Source organism: Pieris napi, chromosome 24 (genome assembly GCF_905475465.1).
Source record: "Pieris napi chromosome 24, ilPieNapi1.2, whole genome shotgun sequence".
NCBI classification, from domain to species: Eukaryota; Metazoa; Arthropoda; class Insecta; order Lepidoptera; family Pieridae; genus Pieris; species Pieris napi.
Window position 1 is genome coordinate 2,749,879 of NC_062257.1, and position 25,433 is coordinate 2,775,311.

Genomic DNA, 25,433 nt, shown 5'->3' on the forward strand with positions numbered 1-25,433 from the left:
TCTTTCATCATATTATATTACAAATAATTTAAACTGGATGCTTCATATTAAATGTATATTATAGTAACCGTTGCTGTCGTCGTTGGACTTTAAAATCGGTCGCCCGAATTTGATGATACTGATTAATGATTATGCAGGAGTCTCGGGGGACCTTAATTAATGATTGGTACACCTCCAAGTGATTCTTGCTGCCGGAAATGCGTCTATATTTAAAAAAAAAATGTGTGCGTGTACTAGGTGTACACACGTAAGAAGTGAAACTTCTTTATGACCTTATTTTTCGAAAAATGATCTACTATATGCAACTTTACAGAAATTGGTTAAATAAAGTTAAATTAGATAAAGTTTAACAAAAGGTTTTTATTATCATAGACATGAATAGAAATACAAAATACAATTATTTCATTTTAACTTATTACTGTACTAATATTAATTGTAATAGAATTATTAGTATTACTATCATTAATATCGTTATTATATATTTTTGTTACTAATGGCTTCGAATCTCTTCGGATCAACCGTGGTAGGGACAAGAAAAAGATGGCGCGTAACCGAAAAATGTGACAAATGTGTAAAGGCGGAAACATACTACCAAAACGCCACGCTACACCACGCCATCCGATGCATGTCAGTACTTATCAATCCCATATATTTAATATGGTCAGATGCACATAGACAACACGCCATGTGATCACACGCGGTAACATCCAATCGATTTGGATCGGCGTGTTGTGGATGTTGTGATGATGACGTCATGCGTCAATGCTTTCGAGTTTTTGACACGAATGTCAATTTATATACTTAGATATTTTTGGATTTATTTGGCGAAATGAACGACGAACAATTAATTGAGTTGGTGAAACAATATTCTGTTTTATATGACATAAGATTACCTCAATACAAGGCCAAAAACAGGGAATTAGGATGTTGTTAGTTTAATACAAATAACCTGCTAATCAATTCAGTTTATTAGAAAACACAGGGTGGGCCAGAAAGATTTGCGAATTTGAAAAAAATATAATAAAGAAACTAAATACAATACACATACAATTTTTTATTTCAAGTAAAATAGACATCTGGGAAATTTATTTCTTAAAAATAACATCATCCAGGGGTGCACCATTGCGCTGCAAACATTCCTTGAATCTGAACCTCAAATTGGTAAAAACTTGCTGGCACATTGCGCGGGGAATAAATCAGCTAAATGACTTCTGAATTTGCAAGCGTGTTGTGGTGTCGCGTGTTGGTAATGTGCACGATGGACATCGGGTGTCGACACGACACGTCGCGTCGCGTTTTAGTAGTATGTTTCCGCCTTAAAATTTTTTCCAACGCCGATAAAGAAGTTTGACTTCAAAAAGCAACATGGCGCGTAACCTGCTACAAAATTTCTCCCATACGTCGATAAAGAAGTTTCACTTCAAAAAATAAGTTTTGTGTAATGTATTGAAATTTGTTTTTTTTATTCATCGATTATTTCCTCATTTGTTTATTTTAAATTTGCCTAATTTAACCATTACAAAATAAATTTGACAAATAATTTGATGTGAAACTTCACGTTTCAATTAGTGTAGGATTCCGAAAATTTTGATTTGATTAGAATAATTCTAATAAATAAGGGGTGTAGTAATCACAATAAATCACAATTATTGTGATTACTACACCCCTCCTCCCCCCCAATTCGGGCGACCGATTTCAGTCGTTACCAAGATTAGGATTTAGATTACTTTAAAATACAGCTAACGGCTACTGGCTTTATATTATATTTTGTGTTTCACGTGGTATAATATCAAATTTTAAAGAACATTATTTTTTCAAAACTGCACAACAACAAATACAATCAATTCAGGGCGGTTATAGACTAGCGTTTTTTATATTATGGGATTGACCGAGACCTACTTGCTACTACAAATTACAATCATAACATAAAAACAATAAAACATAGTGTGTATGTATAAATTTATTAAAATTTCATACAATATCTAAAAACTAACTAAATTAGGTACATTATGGAACGGAAAATGTTTAAAGAGCTGCACCAGGACTCTGTTACTTCCTCCAATTGATCCCGACTTCATGGTTGAGGGTTGAGGTTTTCCTAACATATGATTTAAGTTACCAGCGCTTCAGATATTGATAGCTACATAGAAAATGTACACAGAGAGATCGGGACAGTCTACTAAAAGTCAGAGTACCTAGTGCTTACAGCTTATATAATGAATTTGCTCTTAAATACAATTGACAGTAATTAAGTAACTTTGATATACAAATTGTATCGAGATTAATATAATTAAAAATACTTATAGTATACAAAATCAAGGACGGCACAATTCACTTAACTAAAAAAATATTTTAAAGTTTGGACGGAATAATTAAGATTCTTTCCCCATTATTAATAAAAACCAAAACAGTCTAATTGCATAGTTTATACAAGTACTTTTCATTGATTACACTCAAGATGTTGAGTTAAACAAATGATTTTTTTTTGTATAACAATGGGGTAAATTTATATCAGCATTTACTTACAAAAATGGCTTGCAGCTAAAATAGGTGGTTTACTTTTTATTATTTAAATTATAATGAGAGACTATTAAATATAGATCAGATACACAAAAAAATAACTTACTCTATGGACGGAGCACAAATTCATAAAAAATCATAATGCCTGCTCTATACTTAAAGTTTTAGAGTTATATTTAAATATACTTCAGTGCTTTAATTAATTCTGATAAATTTATTAAAAATATCTTATTTAGTGTTTCGTTGTTATTGATGCAGTAAATCAAATAGTTATGCAACAGTTACGGTGACGGTGTGCCATTTTGAGATACAAAGCTAAGGGCAACATTTCAATATCATCTAGTAAATTATACAAAAAAATTAAACAAGTTCAAATACCTGTCAACATTGTTTACCAATCTCACAAAGTACTGATTGATTTTGTTGAAATTTGGATTCTAACATAAAGCAAACATGCTTGGGAGCCTAAATAGATCATAATAGTATATTATTGTCAAATTTCTGTACAAGAGAGCGTTCAAGTATTACGTAACAAATTTTGGGGGGGGGAGGGGGTCCTTTTGTAAAACGGTACGATACGGGGCGGGGATTGAATTACGCGTTATTGTTAATATTATTTTCGACTTTCCAGTACATTACACCACATAATGGTAACTTTTAGGTATAAAGAGTCACTAGGTGGTCACGAAACGTTTTAGAAAAACGTTACGGCGCGTTACATGGGGGGGGGGGGGTTTAATAATCTCTAAAAATTGCGTGACGTAATACTTGAACACTTCCCAAGTCAGAGTAACTTTTTTATGTCATTAAAGTTTATAGAATTCATTTTATCCAAATAAATACTTTGTGCTTAGGGCCATTAGTAACTTGCAGTGGTATTAATATTGTTTAAACATGTTTAAACTAAATAGAAATATTCATACTCATACGCAACTTCTGACACTGATATTTTATATAAAGGTATGCTTATGAACTAGAAAATATAAAATATTGTATAGGCCGCTAGGCCTGCTCTGGCTTCCAAAGGACGTTATTTTTGAAGTTATACTTCTTTAGGCGCGTTATGAAAAATTGATGAGAGTGAAATTTTACGATGCGCGCGCACCGTGACACAAAATTAACAGAATGAAGTTGCCCACGGAAAATGCTACGGCATTGGACATAATTTAAAAACAATATTCGAATAATAATAGAATTTATGTTACACTTAATGTAGGAGAATAATAATAAATATTTATTTATTTAATTTTTTTAATGTAAACTGAACTTTATTGACTATAATGACTCCTTTTCCAGTCTTTGATTATTTAATTGTAATTAATTATTTGCATGCAATCAAAAACTATTTTTAATAATGCCAAAGAAGTATAACTTCTTACGCGCGTACATAAGTAAACGCACCCTTTTATTACATAGATATTAGATATAGTCTATGTTACTCAGGGATATTAATATAATATTACGTAGTGTATAAAATATATGATACACTTTTGTTATTTAAACAATATTGATTCGCACTCTGGCACTATGGGACTAGCTACCTTATAAATGTCTATGTATGATATAATAATATTAACTGAACATTATGTAATAGACAATGCTGTCACCTGTCAAGTTCTAAAACATTTGACATGTGAAGTTAAATTTGCGCGCGTATTTCTGTTTGCAAAATGGCGGGCTGAGTGATTGATTTGCGTTTAGCTAAATATTTTTGTCGATGGAGATAGCGGAAGGCGATTAATAATATAAAATCAAGTGTTTTGGTGGTCATTATAAAATACTTCGTTCGTAATAACTAGATAAGTCTAAATTGCATTCTGATAACTAGAGCACTCTTTCGTCCCCTTCTATCACATTGTATTTACGCTGTGATAAAAAGAGACAGATGTACTTTAGTTAAAACAGTACATTTAGACCGTTTTTTATAAGAAAAATTGGCCGGATTAGTAGACACTAAATTTTCCTTACATAATAAAGGCACTATGCTTTCGACTCCTCCTCCAACTCGAATCGTGCTTGGGACTCCTTAAATCTCCTTCTCTTCCTAATCTGTATGTTTGCCTCCGTCAGGAATAATGCACCTGTTATTAAACATGCAACAGCTCCTACTACTCCCAAACCGAATGACCAACCTAAAAAAATATATATTTTATATATCTTAAATGGATAAACACAGGGATACTGTAACATTTTAATGATAAAGGGTATGAAGTTGGTCACTTATATGTTATAGAAATACACATTTTAATTTAAAAAAAAAAGATATTCAGTTAAGGGAGCGTTCAAGTATTACGCAACGTATGTTGGGAGGGGGGGGCGGTCCTTTTCTAAAACATTACGATGCGGGGCTGGGATTAAATTACGCGTTATTGTCAATATTTTTTTCGACTTACACCACATAATAGTAACTAAAGAGTCACTAGGTGGTCACGAAACGTTTTACTATACTTGGGTACAGTACTGTACTTGGGTACTGAATAACGTTACGGCGAGTTACATGGGGGGGGATCAATAATCTACAAAAATTGCGTTACGTAATACTTGACTTGGCAAAATCAATGGCGCTACAACAAGGTCTGGGCCTCACATTTCTGTATCTTTCGTGATCATTGTATTTAAAAGCAAGAAGGTGATCAGCCTACTGCGTCTGTCTGACATGGGCCTAAGGTTTTTCTTCTGTACCAGCGAGTGTTAAATGCCTTAGAAAGTCCATTGACAGACCACACCTATTAGAATAAAAATAAAATATGTTTATTATGGAACATAAGATACATGTATCACTTATTCCACGTCATTAAATTTGAATCGGTAGACATCCCTACTCATCGGCAAAGAAGACAGAGCAAAAACTCTCGGTACTCTTTTAAAATAGCAAACAACACTTATTTAAAACAAATATCGCAAATTAATTAGAAGTAGCCTGTCTAGCACTAGTCCCAGGCCCTTTTATCCACTAGATAATCGTTGACTTTATAGTAAGCCTTTTTACACAGCTTTTCTTTAATACATTTTGAGATAAAAGAGCCTCTGGGATTTTATTAAAGAAGAGTATTCCTTTTCCCAAAAAAGAATTACTAACTTTAGATAGTCTAGTACGGGGAAATTGCAGCCTGCGTTTGTTCCGAGTATTAACATTGTATGTTCTATTCTAGTTAACTTATCACTATTTTTGTATACATACATATTTTCATAAATATATTGCGAGGGAAAGGTAAGTATATTAATTTCCTTGAATTTATCTCTAAGAGATTCCCTACATTTTAAATTATAGATTGCACGAATAGCCTTCTTCTGCAGGATGAAAAATGATTAGAAACTTGATCACACAGAAATCTATGTATATATTTTATCTGTGTTGTAATGTCTTACCTAAATAATTATTCGCGTGATCCGGCATCCATCCATCAGTGTTCCCCGTACAGGCGAAAACAATGACTGCTATACATCCACTTATTCCTAGAAAATTATAGAAAATTTATTTCCACACTCTTGAGCCGAAATTATGTTTATATTAAAAATTAAGTTTCGCACTTTTTCCATTTCACAATATTATTTACCCCTTTTTTGTAAGAGAACCCTTAGTAGCGATAAGGCTACAACAGGCAGTTTTTGAAGTTATACTTGTTTTAGGCGCGATATGAAAAATTGATGAGAGGGAAATTTTACGATGCGCGCGCACCGTGACACAAAATTCACAGAATGAAGTTGCCCACGGAAAATGCTACGGCATTGGACATAATTTAAAAACAACATTCGAATAATAATAGAATTTATGTCACACTTAATGTAAGAGTATAATAATAAATATTTATTTATTTAATTTTTCAAATGTAAACTGAACTTTATTGACTAAAATGACTCCTTTTCCAGTCTTTGATTATTTAATTGTAATTAATTATTTGCATGCAATCAAAAACTATTTTTAATAATGCCAAAGAAGTATAACTTCTTACGCGCGTACATAAGTACACGCACCCTTGTTTTTTATTTCATGCCCCATACCTGTGGCCAGTGTTTATAATCTGTATTTATCTATGATTTTTGTTAAAAAATAAAACGCTGGTTGGTTATAAAATGTCTACAGTAAAAATGGTTTCAAAATTCTAAATCTATTAGATTAAAAATTACCTGCAGTTAACATAATACATCCTATACTCTTGATCAGTAATTCATATCGGCCCTGCTCCGGTCCGCAGCAGAGGAAGAATATTAAAACCAATATCATTGATATCAGAACACCGATGAGGCATATGGTGAAGAAGAACTGGGTTGCTATCATGAATGCTGAGAAAAAAACCAATTTAAAAAATAATTAATATACTGTTAAAACTTGTTCGGTCAGAAAGTTCAAAAAGTAATGTTAGTCGACTTCGCGTATGGCGTATAATAAATAATAGTTTAAAAAAACTTGAACACACGATTTAAAGCACATCAAACTAAAAAGTGAAAAATAATTCCTAATTTAGGCTGAAAATGGTAATGAACAAAAAATACTGGTATTATTGTGAAAAAGCGTGGGTTGCTCGATAGTGGCACAGAGCGCCCCACGCTTTCTAGTTAATAATAATAGTTTTTTTAAACTATTATAAATTTTTAATTTTTTAGTTAAATTGTTTTTATTTTTTTCATTTTTTTTTTGCGGATTATTGCATTGTCATCGATCTTTGACAGGTGCGCAAAGTTTGAATTAAATCTGTCCGTTAAAAGTGGGTCAAAATCGAGTCCGAAGGAGTCGGTTACATACATACATACATACAGGTGAAGCTAATATAAAGCGTGTAAAAAGTGCTGCGTACAAGTCACACACACAACGTGAAACTTCTTTGTAAATTAATGATTACTAAGGTAAAAGCCCCAATAGATGATCATGTACCAGTATATGATCACTCCATGTATTTATATATCTATATTCACACTGTTTTAATACTGTATACGTGATAATAATATAAATAAATAAAAATCTGCGTTTACTGCACAAGACGTTATTCGACAGAATTGCCATCTAAAGTTCTAATATGTATCTACTAAACGAATACATCAACCAATAGCGTGTATTCTTTCTCGATCTTCCTTACTCTCTTTCTCAATCTTTCTCATTATAGCTCTTTCCCACCTCTCGCTCCATGGCACTGTGCGCGATCCGACGTTCGCTCTATCTCACTCTCGATTTTTCTCACTTGCTTACTACCTACTCTCGCTCCATAGCTATTTGCTTCATGCTAAATTCGCCCTTTCTCACTCTCTCTCAATCGGTCTCAATCGCTCTCTCCCTTTTCTTCGACAAAAAGGCTGCACATCTTGCGTTTCATCCGTAAAAATATTACCCTCATGCGCCTAAAGAAGTTTCACTTCAAATTTTTTTTTATGAAACAGATACAAATCTATATCCAAGATTAAGACATTAAAAAAAACGACATGTGTCAGGCAGAAGGCTGATCTACTTGTCATGAAATGAAAATAATCCCACGACCTCTAGTAGGTGATAATGCTATTTTTATATGATAGGGCACTACGGGGCGCCCAAATAGAACCTAGAAGATAAGAAAGCTTGGAATTAAAAATAATTTGCTCCAGTTATTTAATTTAACTGTAACGTTAGCATTGTAAATAACTTAAGACGATCAAAAAAAACTAGCCCGAGATTCTTGCCTTTCTCCTGGTGTGCTGCCCTGCGATTCTGTAACTCACTTTTCGAACTCATACAGCGGTTTTCGCATCGCACTCGCTCTCAAATCAGTCGTGAAGCAGACATTTTATGATTTGGCATTCTGAAAAGGTGGAAGCTTGTAGTTTATTGTTTATCAGAATTCCAAATCATAAAATGACTGCTTCACGACTGATTTCAGAGCTACCGCCGATGCAAAAACAGCTGTGTGAGTTCGAAAAGTAAGTTACAGAATCGCAAGGCAGGTCGCGATTCCGAACAGGCAAGTTGACAATTCAAAGTGATCATGTGATACAACTGAATAAATGAAATTTGATTTAAGTGGGTGTATGCTTTTGCCGCCCTTTGAGGGGCGTATGCTATCTTAAACAATTGAAGGTCCCCTCAACGGGACTCGATTCCACAGTTCGCTAGTTCCCAAAATAAAGATTGTGAAGGGGACCGGGGAATAGTTCCAGCGATGCGGTTGCAATTTTGACTTAATACGGCTCGAGGCAACGGGGCAGGTGATACACTTTGTAGAAAACGCATAGACATGAAATGTCTCAGCGTAGAGAGAGATACAAACCGATCGGATACATTGGAGATTGACAATTCGACAAGCCACGAGAATGTAAGTGCGTGATCCTATTTCACCAATCATCATGCCTCCCGCTAATAGAGGACAGATCTTTATTTTTAATTTATTTTATTATTATTTATTACTTAAGATGTCATGCGGAACATGGTGTAATGGTTGCAGCTCCTTACAAACGTTGTGTAAAAGTAAAAACTTGACGATTAAAAAGAGTGGCGAACAGTTTATTGCCAGTTCTTCACTTCCGTTCTACGCCCTTGATTTGAGAACTGGCAGTAAATGTAAAATTAGAAGCATTTAATGTATATTTCTTTTTTGACGTTCATAAGTGTACATTGTGTTCGGTGAAGTTGATCAAAAGCTGGTGTTCGATGTTAAATAACATTTTGCAGTGAAATAAGTTCAGACTATGCGTGAGAATTAACGGACAATAACACCACACATCCGTTTGAGACGGATTTATTGTCTATTGACCTTTCAATTACAGCTCATTACTCATCCAACCTCGATCTTTATGCCATTAAACTTCGTTTCAACTTTAAAAAATAATTTTACGATATAAAAAAAAAGTGCGTGCGTACAAAGTACACATATCAGAAGTGAAACTTCTTTGGCAAGGAAAGATATGTTAGGAATTTAATTAATTTAATTGTCATTAAAATATTAAAAGTGTCGCAATTAATACGAATTGTAAATTTAATTTTTAAATTATTTTGCATAAAGTTCGCCCTTCTCATTCTCTCTCAATCGCTATCTCTCTTTTCTTCGACAAAAACGCTGCACATCTTCGTTACGCTAATATTATTATTATTGCGTTTCATCCGTAAATAATATAAAATAGTATGTATATTTCTGTCTCATTCTTTCCTGGCTTCATCCTACACATTTTTGTATTTGTGTCTCTTACCTGTCGCTTTCTCACTCTCTCCCACGCCAAATCCTATTAATTTATGTGTCTGTCTCTTTTTAATGTCGCTTTCTCACTCTCTCCCACGCTAAATCCTTTTAATTTATGTGTCTGTCTCTTTTTACTGTCGCTATCTCACTCTCTCCCTCGCCAAATCCTATTAATTTATGAGACTGTCTCTTTTTACTGTCGCTTTTTCCGTTGCATCCGGTTTGAAATCACAACGATTCTAAAGAAGTTTCACTTCAAAAACCAATGGTTTGGGGTTGATCTGAGATATGTTTCGTGATCTACACGTACAAGTTAAATGGGCATACGGAAAAGTAGGTCCCAAAGACTCGAACCTACGAACTCAGGGATGAAAGCTCACGCCCCAACACTGATGATGAAGTTTTACGACTATACTTCTTATAAGACTATCGTTAATTTTTCTTTGTTTTATTTCATTAATTATTTTATACCAATAAAAAGCGAAACATTAGTATTCTTGTCACAGACTATTGTTTTGATGGCATCTGACAGTTTAAGGAAGTATAACAATAAATATGATTCCGTCAAAAATGTATTGATACAAGAGTGAAAAATTACGTTCCAAACTGACTTGGGAGAAGAACTTCTAAAAGAACACATTTAATTCACAAACACTCGCGCTAGTAACGAGATGCCGCTGAAGTATCCATTCGCGTAGTCTATGTTCAGGCCTCAATGGTGAGCCGCCCAGCATGAGCGAGGCCCAGATCCCTTTTAGAAGTTGTTTATATAAAATACTAGCAAACTCGGCGAACTCCGTTTCGCCACCAGATGGCTTCGTTTTATGTAACATTTCGTTTGGTGATCCCGCTTTTCTGTTGAAATTTTTCCTGAATTTTCTTTGCTATAAACCTCACGGAGCCCGAGACCTTTCCAACGAATGCAAAACCGTGGAAATCGGTTCGTGCGTTCTGGAGTTATAGCGTCAGGAAGGAAAACCCGACTTATTTTTATATAGTAGATTGCTAGTAAAATACCTTACCTGGAAGCAAATAGCCGCGTATTTTGTCGTATCCTGTCGTGAATGGGTCGTAAACCCACCGACATCCAACAAAGAATCGTCTTTGGTATTGGTCCAAGGGATCAGGTAATGATCTGAAGCAGTGACTCCAAAGACCAAGGCTGTAAAAATTAAGTTTAAGTTGAATATGCGTTTAAGTTTGTAAAAAAACCCTCAAAAGTCAAAATTCAAAATCATTTATGTACACTAAGGGTCTGTTTCACAATGTATCGATAAAGTACCAAATAGCTATGCAACACATAAATTATTTGGAAGATAAATTGTGCTATTTGACATTCATCGGACTCATAACTTATGATGGACTTTATATGACGAATAGCGCTATCTGACGGACGTGAAACGCAACAATAATGTTTATCCTACCAATAAGTAGTACATAGCTAATTTGGAACTTATGTAGAACTTATCCGTACATTGTGAAACAGACCCTTATGAACGTCAAAAAGGAAATATATATTGAATGCTTCTAACACTTACTGCCAGTTCTCAAATCAAGGGCGTAGAACGGAAGAGAAGAACTGGCAATAAACTATCAGCCAGTCTTTTTAATCGCCATGTTTTTTGTTTTACACAATGTTTGTAAGTAGCTGCAACCGTAAAAGTAGCAACCGTTCACGAGTATGACGCATGGCCCCCTCGCCATATTGTAGGGAGAGAGACAACCCGTCGCATGGACGCCGCCGTCAGTGGTCACTTGTCAACACAGGCTTTTAAATAGCGCTCCCTCAAACGTCAGTAAACTCTTGGCGTAATTTGTACGAATTTTTGGAAAGGTAGCTTGCTCGCTTTGTTACCCGACTATTTCTTTTTGGCCATTAGTATGGATGTGGTTGTGTAGGACTTTAAACAAGAGAACACAGACAGATATTTGAACAATTTTTGGATGTCAAGTAGACCAGTGTCACAAAGTATTTTTGCTGTTCTGCAATTGAAGAATACGTCAAATAGTTCACGTAAGAGAATAGCAATAAGCTTTGTATGAAAAGCTACCACTACTCCGTGGTCTTTGGGCGTTTTGTGTAGGCCTAGTGGCGACATTGTGCGACTCTAATTCTTGGTCAGGTCGTAGGGTCGATCAAAACATGGCCATTAAAAAGAATGGCGGAGAGTTTATTGCCAGTTCTTCTCTTCTGCTCTACGCCCTTGGTTTGAGAACTGGCACTAAATGTAATGTAGAAGCATTTCATATACATTTATTTCTTTGACGTTCATAAGTGTACAGTGTTACCTATATGATTAAATGAATTTTGACTTTGATCTCCGACTTGCACGAATTGACTTTCTATGTGTTCACATACGCTTGTACAGTGAAGGAAAACATCGTGAGTAAACCAGTTTGCCATAGACAAGGTGTGTCAAGCACAGGAGACTGATCACCTACTTGCCTATTAGATTGACTGATCATGAAACATACAGAAATCTGAGGCCCAGACCTAAAACGGTTGTAGCGCTACTGGTTTGTTTTTTATATACAGTCAAAATCTGTTATAACGACATCGAAGGGACTACTCATATTTGGTCGTAAAAACCGATAGTCGAAACAGCCGATGACGTTGTTATTAAGAACCTAAGGCCGTTTCTCCACTGCTCCGGTCCGGCAAACGTTAATTACCGATCCGATTTAGAAACTCACAACAGTACTTACGTACTTCTCCACTACTCCGGCATCCGGTTTTTAACGATCCGATAACTTGCTAGATCGGAACGCGGTGTTTTATCGGTCCAAGTATATCCAAGTATCCAAGAGGTTATAAATTATTATTCACAGGTTTATTTATAGTTTGTTTAATTTGAAAGAATCTGGATAACCTGGACCAAACCAAATTATGTTGCTATTTATATATATTTCTATACCATAGTATTAGTGAACTATTTATTAAGTAGATTATAATATTTTAAGATAAACAATATAAAAAAAGTTATAAACTTGCCAGGGCAATAAAATATTCAGAATTTAGAACGTTTCATTAATAAATAAAGTAAATGGGTTTTAGTTAATATAAGTGTTGCATGATAAATATACAAGTATCGATTATTGTCGGATCGGATATAGTGGAGAAGCGCAATCCGGCGTTCCGATATTTTTCTCATGACTCATTCCGGTGTCCGACGCCGGACCGGAGCAGTGGAGAAAGGGCCTAAGACTATAGAAATCAGCCGGTATATCTGATTTTGGCCAATATAACCGGTATGTTGTTCTAAACGATTTCGTCGTAAACGGTTTTGACTGTACATTGTTCAAATAGATTTCGTGAAGAAACTTTAGAGTTTTTAGATACTTTAAACGATTATATATCGACATATCTCATATATGATATTTTACCAAGAATAGAAAACAACCCTTGCTCTGGGCTTCAGGTTTCTGTATGTTTCGTGATCATAATAGGCAAGGTGAACAGCCTCTTGTGCCCGACACACGCCGTCGACTTGGGTCTAATAAAATTCCAGTTCTTCACACGGTATGCGAGTGTTAAATGCGCAGTGTATTGGTGCACCGCCGGGGTTCGAACCTACGACGGGTGTGAGAATCACACGCTTATTATAGGTATATATGTTAGGAGAAGGTATATACAGGGTGTCCCAGAAAGAATGGATAATCCTTGAACCCCGCACGGAACAGATCTCCAGCGCTCAGAAAAAAATATCAAAAAAAAAATATTCCAAGTGATACCCAAAATATGTTTTTTTTTAGAAAAACATACGTTATTTTTACTTTACTTCACATTCATGTGCACAACGGCCACAAAGTAATGAAATTTGTGGCGTTTTTGGTGTCATCCTAAACCTGATAGACTATGCTACTAGAAATACAATAAATAATATAAGTATCTATGATACTTTTTTCAAAAACAAAATTTGAACTTGAGTTTTTGACATGAAATTTGATAACAAAATAATTTTGGCATAGTTTGAGAGTGTTGTAAAAAAAAATCTTGTAAAAAAAAAGTATGAAAACGTAAGTGCTTATTTAAATGCCACGTATCCAAATAAATGGATTGGTCGTTTGGGTCCCATTTTGTGGCCTCCTCGATCCCCGGATTTAAACCCACTGGACTTTTTTTACTGGGGATGTCTAAAGGAACAAGTGTACTCCAAAAAAATTTAAATTTGGAGGAATTACGCAGCCGTGTTCAAGAGAGCGTTTCAAAAATAAATGAACGACGCACGAACACACGTTATCTTAGAAGAGCCTTTATAAGAAGATGTAGAGCGTGTGTTAGAGTCAGTGGCAGACAATTTGAACACCTGTTGTGAATAAAGCTCGATTTATGTACACCCGATTTTTTTATTATTATTAAAATTTATTAAGACTTATCTTTTCTTTTTTAGTCGTATTTACTCTTTTTGCATCTCAATAGCAATAACTTCGTAGTGGTATTAGATAAAATTATGTATTATACCATTTTGTAAACGGTATGAACTGCGCATTTTTTTTAAATAGCTGGCCACTTACGTTTTCATACTTTTTTTTTACAAAAAACACTCTCAAACTATGCCAAAATTATTTTGTTATCAAATTTCATGTCAAAAACTCAAGTTCAAATTTTGTTTTTGAAAAAAGTATCATAGATACTTATATTATTTATTGTATTTCTAGTAGCATAGTCTATCAGGTATAAGATGACACCAAAAACGCCACAAATTTCATTACTTTGTGGCCGTTGTGCACATGAATGTGAAGTAAAGTAAAAATAACGTATGTTTTTCTAAAAAAAAACATATTTTGGGTATCACTTGGATTTTTTTTTTTTTTCTGAGCGCTGGAGAGCTGTTCCGTGCGGGGTTCAAGGATTATCCATTATTTCTGGGACACCCTGTATATGTACGCAGAAACTGATATGATATGAAAGAGTGGCAGAGAGTTTCTTGCTACTTCTTCTTGCCCGCTCTACGCCCTTGACTTGCGAGCTGGTATTAAATGTAAATTTTGAATCAATGTCAAAACCTCATATACGTTCATAAGTGTACTTGGTTACCTATATGAATAAAGTTAATTTGAGTTTAAGTATACATCCTGCTTTTAGGTACAACTTTTCAAACTCTATTGCTTAACACTATATATGAAGAAACCTTCTTTATGAAGAAAACCTACCGTTCCATTTTAGCACCTCGTATCCTAGAGTCGCTGACTAGCCAATTCGGCGTACCGAATGCCAATGCCACAGTCACAAGGGCAATGACAAACACTGCAATGCCACAGTTACCCGCTAAACTTCGTTGCTTCATCTGTAAAAAATATAGACAATATTAAAAAGAAAAATTAACAATTTAAATACAGAACTTCTACAACAAGTTCTAAATTCAAATTATCGGTCAATAAAATATAAGATGAGAGTCGCCAATGGACTTGTATCCAGAACATGTAAATATGAAAAAAACAGCGAATATTTAACGCAAAACTTAGACAGGGGAGGCTGGCGTCATAATTTTACCGCGTTTGGTCGATCACAATGAGAGAAGGCTCACGATTGTGTTACAGACGTGTGTTGGGACTTAGTACTTAGCTCGATAGGCCTATAAACTCTAAACCAAAATATTTTGGGTATCCACTCAAAATTTTTAAAAAGATAATTAAAGATTACATACAATGATTTCTGTTTTCAACAGCCTAGGGAGCAACTTTTGAATGCGCTTTTCGCACTTTTTTTACTTTTTTTGTTAGGTCCGCGCGTTTTAATTTTTGACAGCCAGCCATGTTCGTAAAAGATCTCTCTGATTAAAACATTACAACAATATCCACATTCCAAATTCAAATCACATCTTGAATAGATGTAACAGAAGTTTTACACCACGAATACGCAATTAATACATAACACGAATAAATTACGAATAGTAAACTAGACCTTAAGTTCTAAAAGCTCTTAAGACCACGTAATTAGCCAACCTTGTCATAGTATCAATTACAAAGAGCATTACAGAATCGAGTCATTCGAAAACAAGGTTGCATATGATAGAAACAAATGTTTCGTAACTTGCTAAATAATGGGTTCTTTTGGCTATACTTGGTGTAAAACAATAATGAAAAGTTCACACGCGTTAGTCACTGTGGGAATGTCGGCGTTCAGGGTCAAATTAACCGAATTTTACAATTTTTGAAGTGAAACTTCTTTAGGCGCATGAGGGTAAAATTTTTACGAATGAAACGCAATAATAATAATAGCGTCACGAAGATGTGCAGCGTTTTTGTCGAAGAAAAGGGAGAGAGCTATTGAGACCGATTGAGAGAGAGTGAGAAGGGCGAATTACCTTATAGAAATGCTTTTTTAAAATTTAAATTTCGTAAAGAGAATTTATGAAATATTAGTATTTTATATTTTATGCAAAATAATTTACTGAAATCTCAAATTACTTATTGTAAATTAAAATGTTTTTATTTTCGAAGAAATAAATTTAAATGTATAATTTGTATTAATTTTCGACGTTTAATATTTTAATGACAGTTAAATTTTCCCCCCCACTAAGTCTCGGAAATCTAAAGTTTTAGATTTGTATAAATATGAACAAGACTTAAAAATTATTTTGCCAAAGAAGTTTCACTTCTGACATGTGTACTTTGTATGCACGCATTTATTATTATTTTTTTTTTACATTTAATTAAACACACATTTATCTTACAACTCTTGATAAACTCATGCAGGCTACAGCCCAATTTCTTATTCAATTTTTTTTTTAAATGCTATACGTCAAATTAGTCAACAGTTAACAGAACAACAGTAATGTTAAATAAGTATTCCAAAAAGTTAAACTATAATGAAATGTGTTGACTATGCCAGAACTTGTGAATTTAATTATTATTATAATCCAAATGTTATTGCCCCAATTAGTCTTGTTATAAAATTCAAACATAAACATCTATTTTATATATACTCAAATTAAAAGATAACTAAAATAATAAAAACTTAATAATTTATTTTTAACTAATTTTTTAATGAAATTATGTTTAATATACATAAAAGTATATGTACTGTCCTTGTTAAGCAACAGACACACACATAGAGCACACAAATTTAGAACTACAGTCAAAATCTGTTATAACGACATCGAAGTGACTACTCATATTTGGTCGTAAAAACTGATAGTTGTAAAAGCCGATGAGATTGTTGTATATACCTAATACAATAGAATTCAGCCAAGACCATTTATTTTGGTCAATATAATCGGTATGTTGTTCTAAGTGATGTCGTCGTAAACGGTTTTGGCTGTATATTATTATATTGAAAATGCAATACAATTAAAATTATTGCATTTTTAACTGAACACAAATTAAATTAAAACCAGAGAAGAGATGGTCATCACTACTATGAAATCTGTATATGATATAGCTAAGCTATTTGAATAAGAGAAGGTGTCACTTATTGAATACTTTTTTGCACACGCAAAATCTTATTAGATATTATAACATTAGAATAGAATTTTATGTTGTGACTGTAATAGCAAATGCATAGACATTTGTATTCACTTCTTTTACTAGACTGATAATAAAACCTTAAGAATCACTGTTTATATATATTGGTAGGTTTATGTCCTTAATATTGTTTTGCTCATACAAAACATTTTTGGTATTGGAAAAAATAATTATACAAATAATAATGATACAGGTTTATAAGTAACATCGACTCAATAAAACTATTACATTCAAAAAATTATAAAAAGTATAGAACTTCTTGTAAATGAACTGTTTTATCAACAGTTTGAAAACTTAAGACCTTCGAAATTGATACTTCTTTAATAATCAGTGAAGGAAGTAATGGAAATCCTGAATTAAGTAATAAGTTATAAAGTATGTTATCCAACATTAGACTTAACTAAATTATTATAAAAGTTACCACGTATAGTAACTTCATTCAAACATACCTCTTATTTGTAAAAAAAAACGCTTTAAATAAACGTTATAACTTGCTTTAGAACTTGGGTGGAGTCAACGCGTTACACAAGTAACAACAAACACAAAGTATAGACTAAAGGACAATTTGAAAGGAGAAACAGAATATGAAAATGACAATTGACATAACTGTAAAAAATGAGTAAAATACACAGACGATTAATGGAATATCTTTAGACCTGTCTCTTTGTCTATACATACGTCTGTGGTGAAATATAAATCTTGCCAAAGGAAGAAATAAAAAAAAATTGTATATAGATTATAGATAGCCCGCCAATTTTTTCTTATTTTAAACATGTAACAAGTTTACAACATAATATCAAAGAAATAATTTATGAAACCTAGATTAAATATAATATTTATATCAACCTTAATATAAAACAATAGAACTGAATAAATATTATAATCTTAGCAGAGTTAACTGCTAACTTTAGTTCATGTTAAAGAGTTATAAAACCTTATATTTGCATTATTTATGGAAGTTGAGGCATACCACAACAATTTTAAGTTACTAAAGCTTATTTATACTATAGGACAATGCTAAGGAATTATTTTCAGTTTGAGTTTAGTTTTATATAATTATAGTAGATTATGATGTTGCATTTCCCACAAGACAAAATATATTTACCCATGTATGAAGCTATTAATCTAATTATAATTTTTTTCAGTTTTTTTCGAGCCGACTGATAGAAGAAAATCAATCAAGCCATTCCTTAATAATCAAAACATAACATATGCATCACCAAACCTTTTAGAGTTAAAAGAAATTGCAAGTTATTTAAATCCACATATTGAAAATGATATTGTATGTAATGAACATGACATTATAAGATTATCAAAAGTCGTATTAAAATATGTTAAGGTTCTAATAATAACAATGGGAGCTAAAGGTGTAATGGTAGTCAAATATAAGGATTCTGTTTCAAAAGAGGTACATTTAAAGTTTTATCCAACTCAAGGCCTAAAGACAATTCAGAATGTTTCTGGAGCAGGTGACTGCTTTGCTAGTGGTTTTATTTTTGGAATTCTAAATGACAAACCAGAAGAAACAAGTGTGTCTATAGGTTTTAGGTGTGCAGAAGCATCTTTACTATGTAAAACAACTGTGCCTGCTAAGTTTCCTTTTAATTAGCATTTAGATATAAGAATTATGGGTTTTCAAAACATTTCATATGTAAGATTAATAAACATATTATCATATCTCATTTTTATCTTTATTTGTATATTTTTAAAAATTTGTTAAACAATTAATCTAAGACTTAAAAATAATACTAATTAATAAATATGTCAAAACATATTTGACACTTAAAACATTTAAAGAGATTCTTAATTTGTAAGTCATACAGCTGGACGGAATAAAAGTTAATGCAATATTTACTTCTAAATATCAGTATGACCAGGAAAGGCCACTTTTCGCTCATGCATTGTATATGATGATGGCTCCCTACTTTGCATTTCATGTAACCGTTTGTATTTCCTGACTCTTGCTTCTACTAGAAACAGTATTCCAGCAGGAAAGAGAAGTACCACTCCTACAACACCCAGTGCAAATGCCCATCCAAGGTCATTGTGCTCCCAATTGGGCATCCAATCCCTTCCATCTCCTCTTGCTCCAAATGTAATAACTGATATTAATCCTGAGAAACCTGAAACAAAACACAATAAATATACACCACAACTTAGCTCACAAGACAACTAACTCACACTTTTCAGACTTACAAGTAATATATTGTCGAGTAAAGTAAACAAGTCAAAAGGAAGAGACTGGCTGCCCAAGATACAGGAAATCCTAGTGAGAGGGTTAGTGTACTTAATTTTTCCTAAATATCATTTTATTGTGTATGATAAAATGTTTTCTTTCTTTCTATCTTATAATCTTTGACATGCAACTGAGTTCTAAGTTGTTTCACATAAAATACTTTTGAAAAATGGATTTGGTGTGACAGAAAAGAGAATGTTAAATTCAATAAATATCCAGATTAAATGAATATTTTTCATGTAATAATAAGAAATTAAAGTAACTTACCACCAGTAACAAGAGTTGTCCCAAATATTATAAGCAAAGTTACATAGTTATCATCATCCTCTTCTTTTCTCAGGTAAATATAGAGCAGGATAAAAGATGTTATAATGCATAATAGAGTTATTGTAAAAAAGAATTGAGTAGCAATAAAAAATCCAGGCAGAAGAATATCGTGTATAATATAGTATTCTTCTTCAAATATCCACCAGCAATCTTTAAATACTGTATCATACCAGTGATGAACCTCTTCAAAACCATTAAAACAAACTTCCCACAGACCTGTAATACAATGATTATCACATTAATGAGTATTTCGTTTAAAAACGTAAGATATTTACCTTAAAGTCATACCAATTCTTTTGAATTTCGGATTTTTTAGTTTTCCATCAGTAACAAGCCAGTATGGACTAACAAAAGAAATAATTATAAATAAGGATGCTAAAGTAAAAAATCCTAGGGCAAATAGCCCGGTCTTCGATTTGGATACCATTTCTTTTAAATAAATTCTGTTAATGTACAATATAAATGCATTAAAACCAATTAAATGCTTGTGTCGTCAATGAACAACGACCAAGCCCCGCCCAAGCCCACCTTAAGTTATCTGTTATACAAAATACAAATATACAGTTTTTTTTATAACACGGAGTCACAGACTAGTAAAAACTATAGTTTAGAGTACAGGCTAAAATTGTATTTATAATATATTTTTTATTCCTGAGCCTATGCTGTATTTATTATCTTGTACTTCTTGTCTGTGTAGTGTCAAGTGTGTCATGTATAGTCCTTTTCATGAAAGAAGTCCCCCAGACGCGGCGCTGCAATCCAGTGTTGCCAACTTAATTTTAACGAACCCACCAATTTTGCCGTCGCAACCCACCAGAAAACCACTAAAATCCACACTAACTAATAAAATAAATGTAAGTGTTTGTTTATTTATCCTTTTTTCACGCCGAAAGGAAATATAGGATCGATGTGATTTTTATGTCCGCAGATAGGAGGGGGTTAGGCAAGCAGCCGACGAGCACTATTTTTTTGTTTTTACCGCGGGAAACACATGTTTTACTGAAGTAAACAGTAGTCTATGGACTATGTCACTCTTTACTTTAGATGGATAGCATACAGCTAGGATATATTTTTTGACAATAAAAGAACAATATTGTAAATTGAATTATAAAATTCGTATATTTTCATTACAAAAAAACTTATAGAAGACATACAAAATCGTTAAAAATCATCTTCAGCAGAGTCGGATTCCTCTGCACCTTATGATTTTAAGTACATTTCTTTCGTTCCTATTTTCTGGACTACATAATTTGGCAAGATGTAATTATTGCAACACTTTCCTTCGCGTTTTAAACCTGCGCGGATTGTCATAATAGATGACAGTAGATCTAGCTTCATTCGGTTTCTGTGTTTTGTCTTCACGATATTCATAATGCTGAATAATCGCTCTACTTAAGCATTAGAGTGCGGTAAAACTAATAAAGATATACAAACGTGGCTAAATCTTCAAATCGGTTTTCTCCTGCAATGTCTTCGAAATCCAGCACCTCGTACCAAAATTCCAGCCGCCACCAGCTGTACTTTCCACCACTTCCAGCCAGTCCTTTAATTGGGAGTCCCGTAACCAACAATCCCGGAACTTTTGTTTTAAAAATAAACTAAACATTTGCAAACAAACAAGGTCGCTCCGATGCATAGCATAACCAAAACTACTAAGTATCTGTGTTGTGTATTTCTATTTTTGTGCATGCATACGAAACAAACACATACAAATCTCAATAATTCAAATCAAATTTGACCCATTAGTCATACGAATAAAGCCCATAATCAAAATAATTTAAGAAATTGATAAACTTGTTTCGGGAAATTCCCGAAAATAACGAACGTAATTTTACAGAGTTGCCTACATAATGACAAAATATTCCTTTATAAGGTAAACGTTTTCGTCTTTTCCTGTAAAGATATCACTCGTGCTAGTGGTTAAATGTCGTAGCATACCACTGAATGAAACAAAGTAAACCACTAGAAAAATCCACTAGCCACTAAAACCAAAATTCGCCCGCTAAAACGTATATCTAAACCACCAGATCTAGTGGAATATCCACTAAGTTGGCAACACTGCTGCAATCGCATGACGTAATGTTGCCATTTATGAGTAAACATTTTACCTATTTTATTTACATTTAGCAGATGTAATTTATCAAATAATATTATTTTCTGCATACTTCGAAACAATATTTCTGTTATGTAAAAAGTATATTTTTATTTACTTATATTAGCGGTGTTCTACCTACTTACAGGGAAAAGATGAGAAAATAGGGTAAAGAAAAGCAATACAATTTTTTATTCAGAGTTTTATTGCTTAATTGTTGGGCTACAATTTTTTCCGAAGTACACGCCGCTATTATACCTTCGTTTATAATTCTTGTTACAGTTTTCTCTGACACACCTGCAATTAAATTATGAACAATTAAAAATAATAGTAACTTTAAGTTTATAATGCTTATGTAATATGTAATAAGTATAAGTTTTAATTTCAGTTACCTAGTTTCATCACGTTATGTATTTATTCAATTTTGTCGCAAAAACGAATTTATATCATAAAAGTCCCATCAATACAGCAAAAAATTATTAAATGGCAACTCTAAAAAGTACCCGTTATGGCGCCAACTCTCTTCCGAACATTGTTTAGTGGTATTAAAACACCTTGATTCTTATGTTCCGCTTCACAGAACTCTTTCACCTTTAATATCATTTCTCGAGCCGAACTTTTTACAACTTTTGGCATTGTAATCAATCTTTAAAATGCACTAAGCTAGTTAAAAATTCACAAAAATCTACCACAACAAACGAACTTGATAACATCGACGAATGACAACATTGCCGATCTGTCAAATTTAGTTCCAAAAATCGCCGCGGGACTTCTTTCATGAAAAGCACTATAACATGTTTATGTAATTGAGTAGTAGATACTGGATAGCTATAATCTATTTTAAAAAATGTTTTATAATTTATTTTTGCGGCTGTTCATACTTCATCATATTTAATTTAATTCTATCAACATGATGTGGTACCTATATTAAATATTTAACAAGTGTATATACTAACAAAACCTATTCGAAGATATTTATTACTTATACCACTCAGTTTATTTCTTTTATATTTATCACCTGCCTAGTTCTTAGGTTAATGTTTAGGAAAAAATAGATATTTTATTGTCCAATGTGATATGTTACTTGGAAGACTTAAACTATGCTGCCGCCTCCAAAAGTTTATGAGAATGATCTCCATAAATCATGAGAATTTGTATACACTATGTAGGCATTTAGGAATAAGTAAGGATAAAGCTCATTTTATTATGCTTAAACAGCCGTATATTACAAAATTTTGTGAAGAAGATATACAAAGTATGGTAAAAACTGTGTACGATTTAGGATATCCTAAAGATATTTTGATAGATTACCCAAATTTGTTTTATATGTTACCAGTTACTTTAAAAAACAGGTACAAAATATTAGAAGAATGTGGATTCAAAGAAATAACTCCTCAACTATTACTTTCATATCTCAATATCATGAAACAGAAAACTGTTGGTGAATTAAGAAGTGGTGGGCTGATACCTCAGTTTTTTAATATGGAAAATAGACTAGCGAGTTGCATGACACAGTGGCCTACCTCACTTACCACTTTAATATATGGTGACGTAAACTCATTAACATTGCATAGTTTAAGGTTGAAAATTATTCAAAGATACCTGGAACTTGTGATTGATCTTACTGAAGACGAATTTTTAAGAGGGCTAAAAACATATCCAACATTACAGCATCGACCTTTGAAAGCTATCAACGAAACATTAGTCATTTTACAATCCCAAGTTGCAATGCCAAAATACAAAATAAAATCTAATTTATATCTCATTCATGCTGATCCAGACAATCTTACGCAAATTTTGTTTAAGCTGAGAGAATTGGGAGGAATAGATGTAAAGGATGTTATAAGGATGTATCCAAAGTTGGCCACTAAAAACTACTCTACATTACAAGAGATAAAAGACATACTTGAAAAACATGGAATAGGTTCAGAAGCACAATCAAGATGTTTTCAAGTATTCACTCTAAGCCCAAGAACTGTTGAAGAACGATTAACACATGCAAAAACAACACCCGAGTTCAGCCTATATATCAATCATCCAAGATTCTTAAAAATCATTCTCTACAACAAGACAGTATTGAAAAGAATAATAAATTTAAAAAATCAGAACAAAAAGTGCTTAAGCCTTAATGTACTCTCTGGAAGTTCAGTACGATATGAATCATTTGAAAAAGCACCTGGAGACAGGCTTGGAAAAGGAAAGGATTTAGTATTTGCTATAAGCCAAGTTTTGGGTAGTGGTTTTCCTCCTAAAAATATTCGCAACACACTTAGAAAACACCCATTTTGGATTAATATACCATTAGTTGAAGTTAAGTATGTTTGTGATAAGTTAACCAAAGACTTTTCACCTCAAGATATATATGATAATGTTGCTGTTCTTTTATATCCTTGGAATAAAATAAGAAAAACTATTGAGGATATTCATAAAGTAGAAGCTTTAAATGGCCATGTAGATATAAATAAACTAAATAAAACTCAACAGTTAAGTTTGGTTGTTTATATGATTGAAAAAGAACATTACTTTTCGGGAAACGGTGTTTGGACAGATGATCAACAAAAGAATATAGTTAATTTAGAATCTAAACCTATGACAAAATTAAAAAAAATGTAAATAAAGTATATTTTACAAGTATAAATTATTTTTAAATTTTTCTATTACTGTATAAGATACAAGATATACAGAGTGGTCAAAAAGTCGTGGATCAAACGCAAATAGGGGATAGATGAGGTCATTAGCTGCAAAAAATTGTTCTACGGGAGGTCTCTAAGCTCAACCCCATGCAGAGTTTTAATTTATTTTGTGTTTTATAATAAAATTGACTTTTTTTACTAATTCTTATTAAAATTCGAAAAAAAATACATCCTGTATCTTTGTTGTTTATTGAGTGTATTTGAAGATAATATTAAGTTATACGATATAATTTTTTTTCAAATCAAAACTTTTTGTTTACTTCGGACCCCACTGAAAAAAAAATACTCTACCGAAAAGTGACCCTGTATTACAAGTTTTGGCGCATTTAATAGGGATTCTGAAAAGGTGTTACACATGGCCATAAGTCGCTCTAATATCTTTCTTGGACGAAAAAACAACAACGATTCGGACTTATGATAGATTATTGACAGTGAGCGACTCAAGCCACTGATTAATTTACCTGCACCAAGCGATTTACCGACCTTAAGAAGGACACTCGGCATGTTCGCACATTATTCTATATGGATTCCAAACTTTTCTGAACGGATCCACTCATTTGCTAATACGACTACTTTTCCGCTCACAAGCGAGCAAATTAAATGTTTCGAAGGCCTGAAAAATTATATCGCAAAGTCTTCTAGACATGCAATTGATGTAAATATACCTTTTACAGTCGAAACTGACGCTTCCGATCATTCCATTGCAGCAGTACTTACGCAAAATTCTAGACCAGTGGCGTTTTGCTCAAGAACTTTAAATTCAAGCGAACAAAACCATTCCGCCATTGTAAAAGAAGCTTACGCCATTGTTGAATCATTGAAGAAATGGAGAAATTTCCTTATCGGTAGACACTTTAAGTTGGTAACTGACCAACGATCGGTTTCTTTTATGTTTAATATGAAACATACAAGTAAGATAAAGAATGAAAAGATTCAAAGATGGCGACTGGAACTAGCTG

The 25,433-nt window shown here is 33.1% G+C and overlaps 4 protein-coding genes across 4 annotated transcripts in view; 2 read left to right on the forward strand and 2 right to left on the reverse strand.

The window, feature by feature from the left end:
• Nucleotides 1–18,808, forward strand: part of LOC125061707 (pseudouridine-5'-phosphate glycosidase) — a 188,623-nt gene extending 169,815 nt beyond the window's left edge. The window contains exon 11 of the mRNA XM_047667272.1: nucleotides 18,272–18,808. Within this exon, the coding sequence (XP_047523228.1) occupies nucleotides 18,272–18,735 (464 nt within the window). The 3' untranslated portion in view covers nucleotides 18,736–18,808. The remainder of the gene's footprint in view (nucleotides 1–18,271) is intronic.
• Nucleotides 3,816–17,704, reverse strand: LOC125061711. Its single transcript, XM_047667280.1, has 6 exons — nucleotides 17,576–17,704; nucleotides 14,814–14,947; nucleotides 10,682–10,821; nucleotides 6,649–6,804; nucleotides 5,890–5,976; nucleotides 3,816–4,652 (listed from the first exon to the last, which is right to left on the reverse strand). Exons 2-6 carry the CDS (start codon nucleotides 14,945–14,947, stop codon nucleotides 4,501–4,503), a joined length of 669 nt encoding a protein of 222 aa, XP_047523236.1. The 5' UTR covers nucleotides 17,576–17,704; the 3' UTR covers nucleotides 3,816–4,500.
• Nucleotides 18,710–20,236, reverse strand: LOC125061710. The gene is made up of 3 exons (XM_047667279.1): nucleotides 19,978–20,236; nucleotides 19,630–19,905; nucleotides 18,710–19,249 (listed from the first exon to the last, which is right to left on the reverse strand). Exons 1-3 carry the CDS (start codon nucleotides 20,114–20,116, stop codon nucleotides 18,984–18,986), a joined length of 681 nt encoding a protein of 226 aa, XP_047523235.1. The 5' UTR covers nucleotides 20,117–20,236; the 3' UTR covers nucleotides 18,710–18,983.
• Nucleotides 20,237–22,583: 2,347 nt separating this feature from the next.
• Nucleotides 22,584–24,419, forward strand: LOC125061871 (transcription termination factor 5, mitochondrial-like). Its single transcript, XM_047667507.1, has one exon. The coding sequence runs from the start codon at nucleotides 22,859–22,861 to the stop codon at nucleotides 24,392–24,394; it is 1,536 nt and encodes a 511-aa protein (XP_047523463.1). The 5' UTR covers nucleotides 22,584–22,858; the 3' UTR covers nucleotides 24,395–24,419.
• Nucleotides 24,420–25,433: the final 1,014 nt, after the last annotated feature.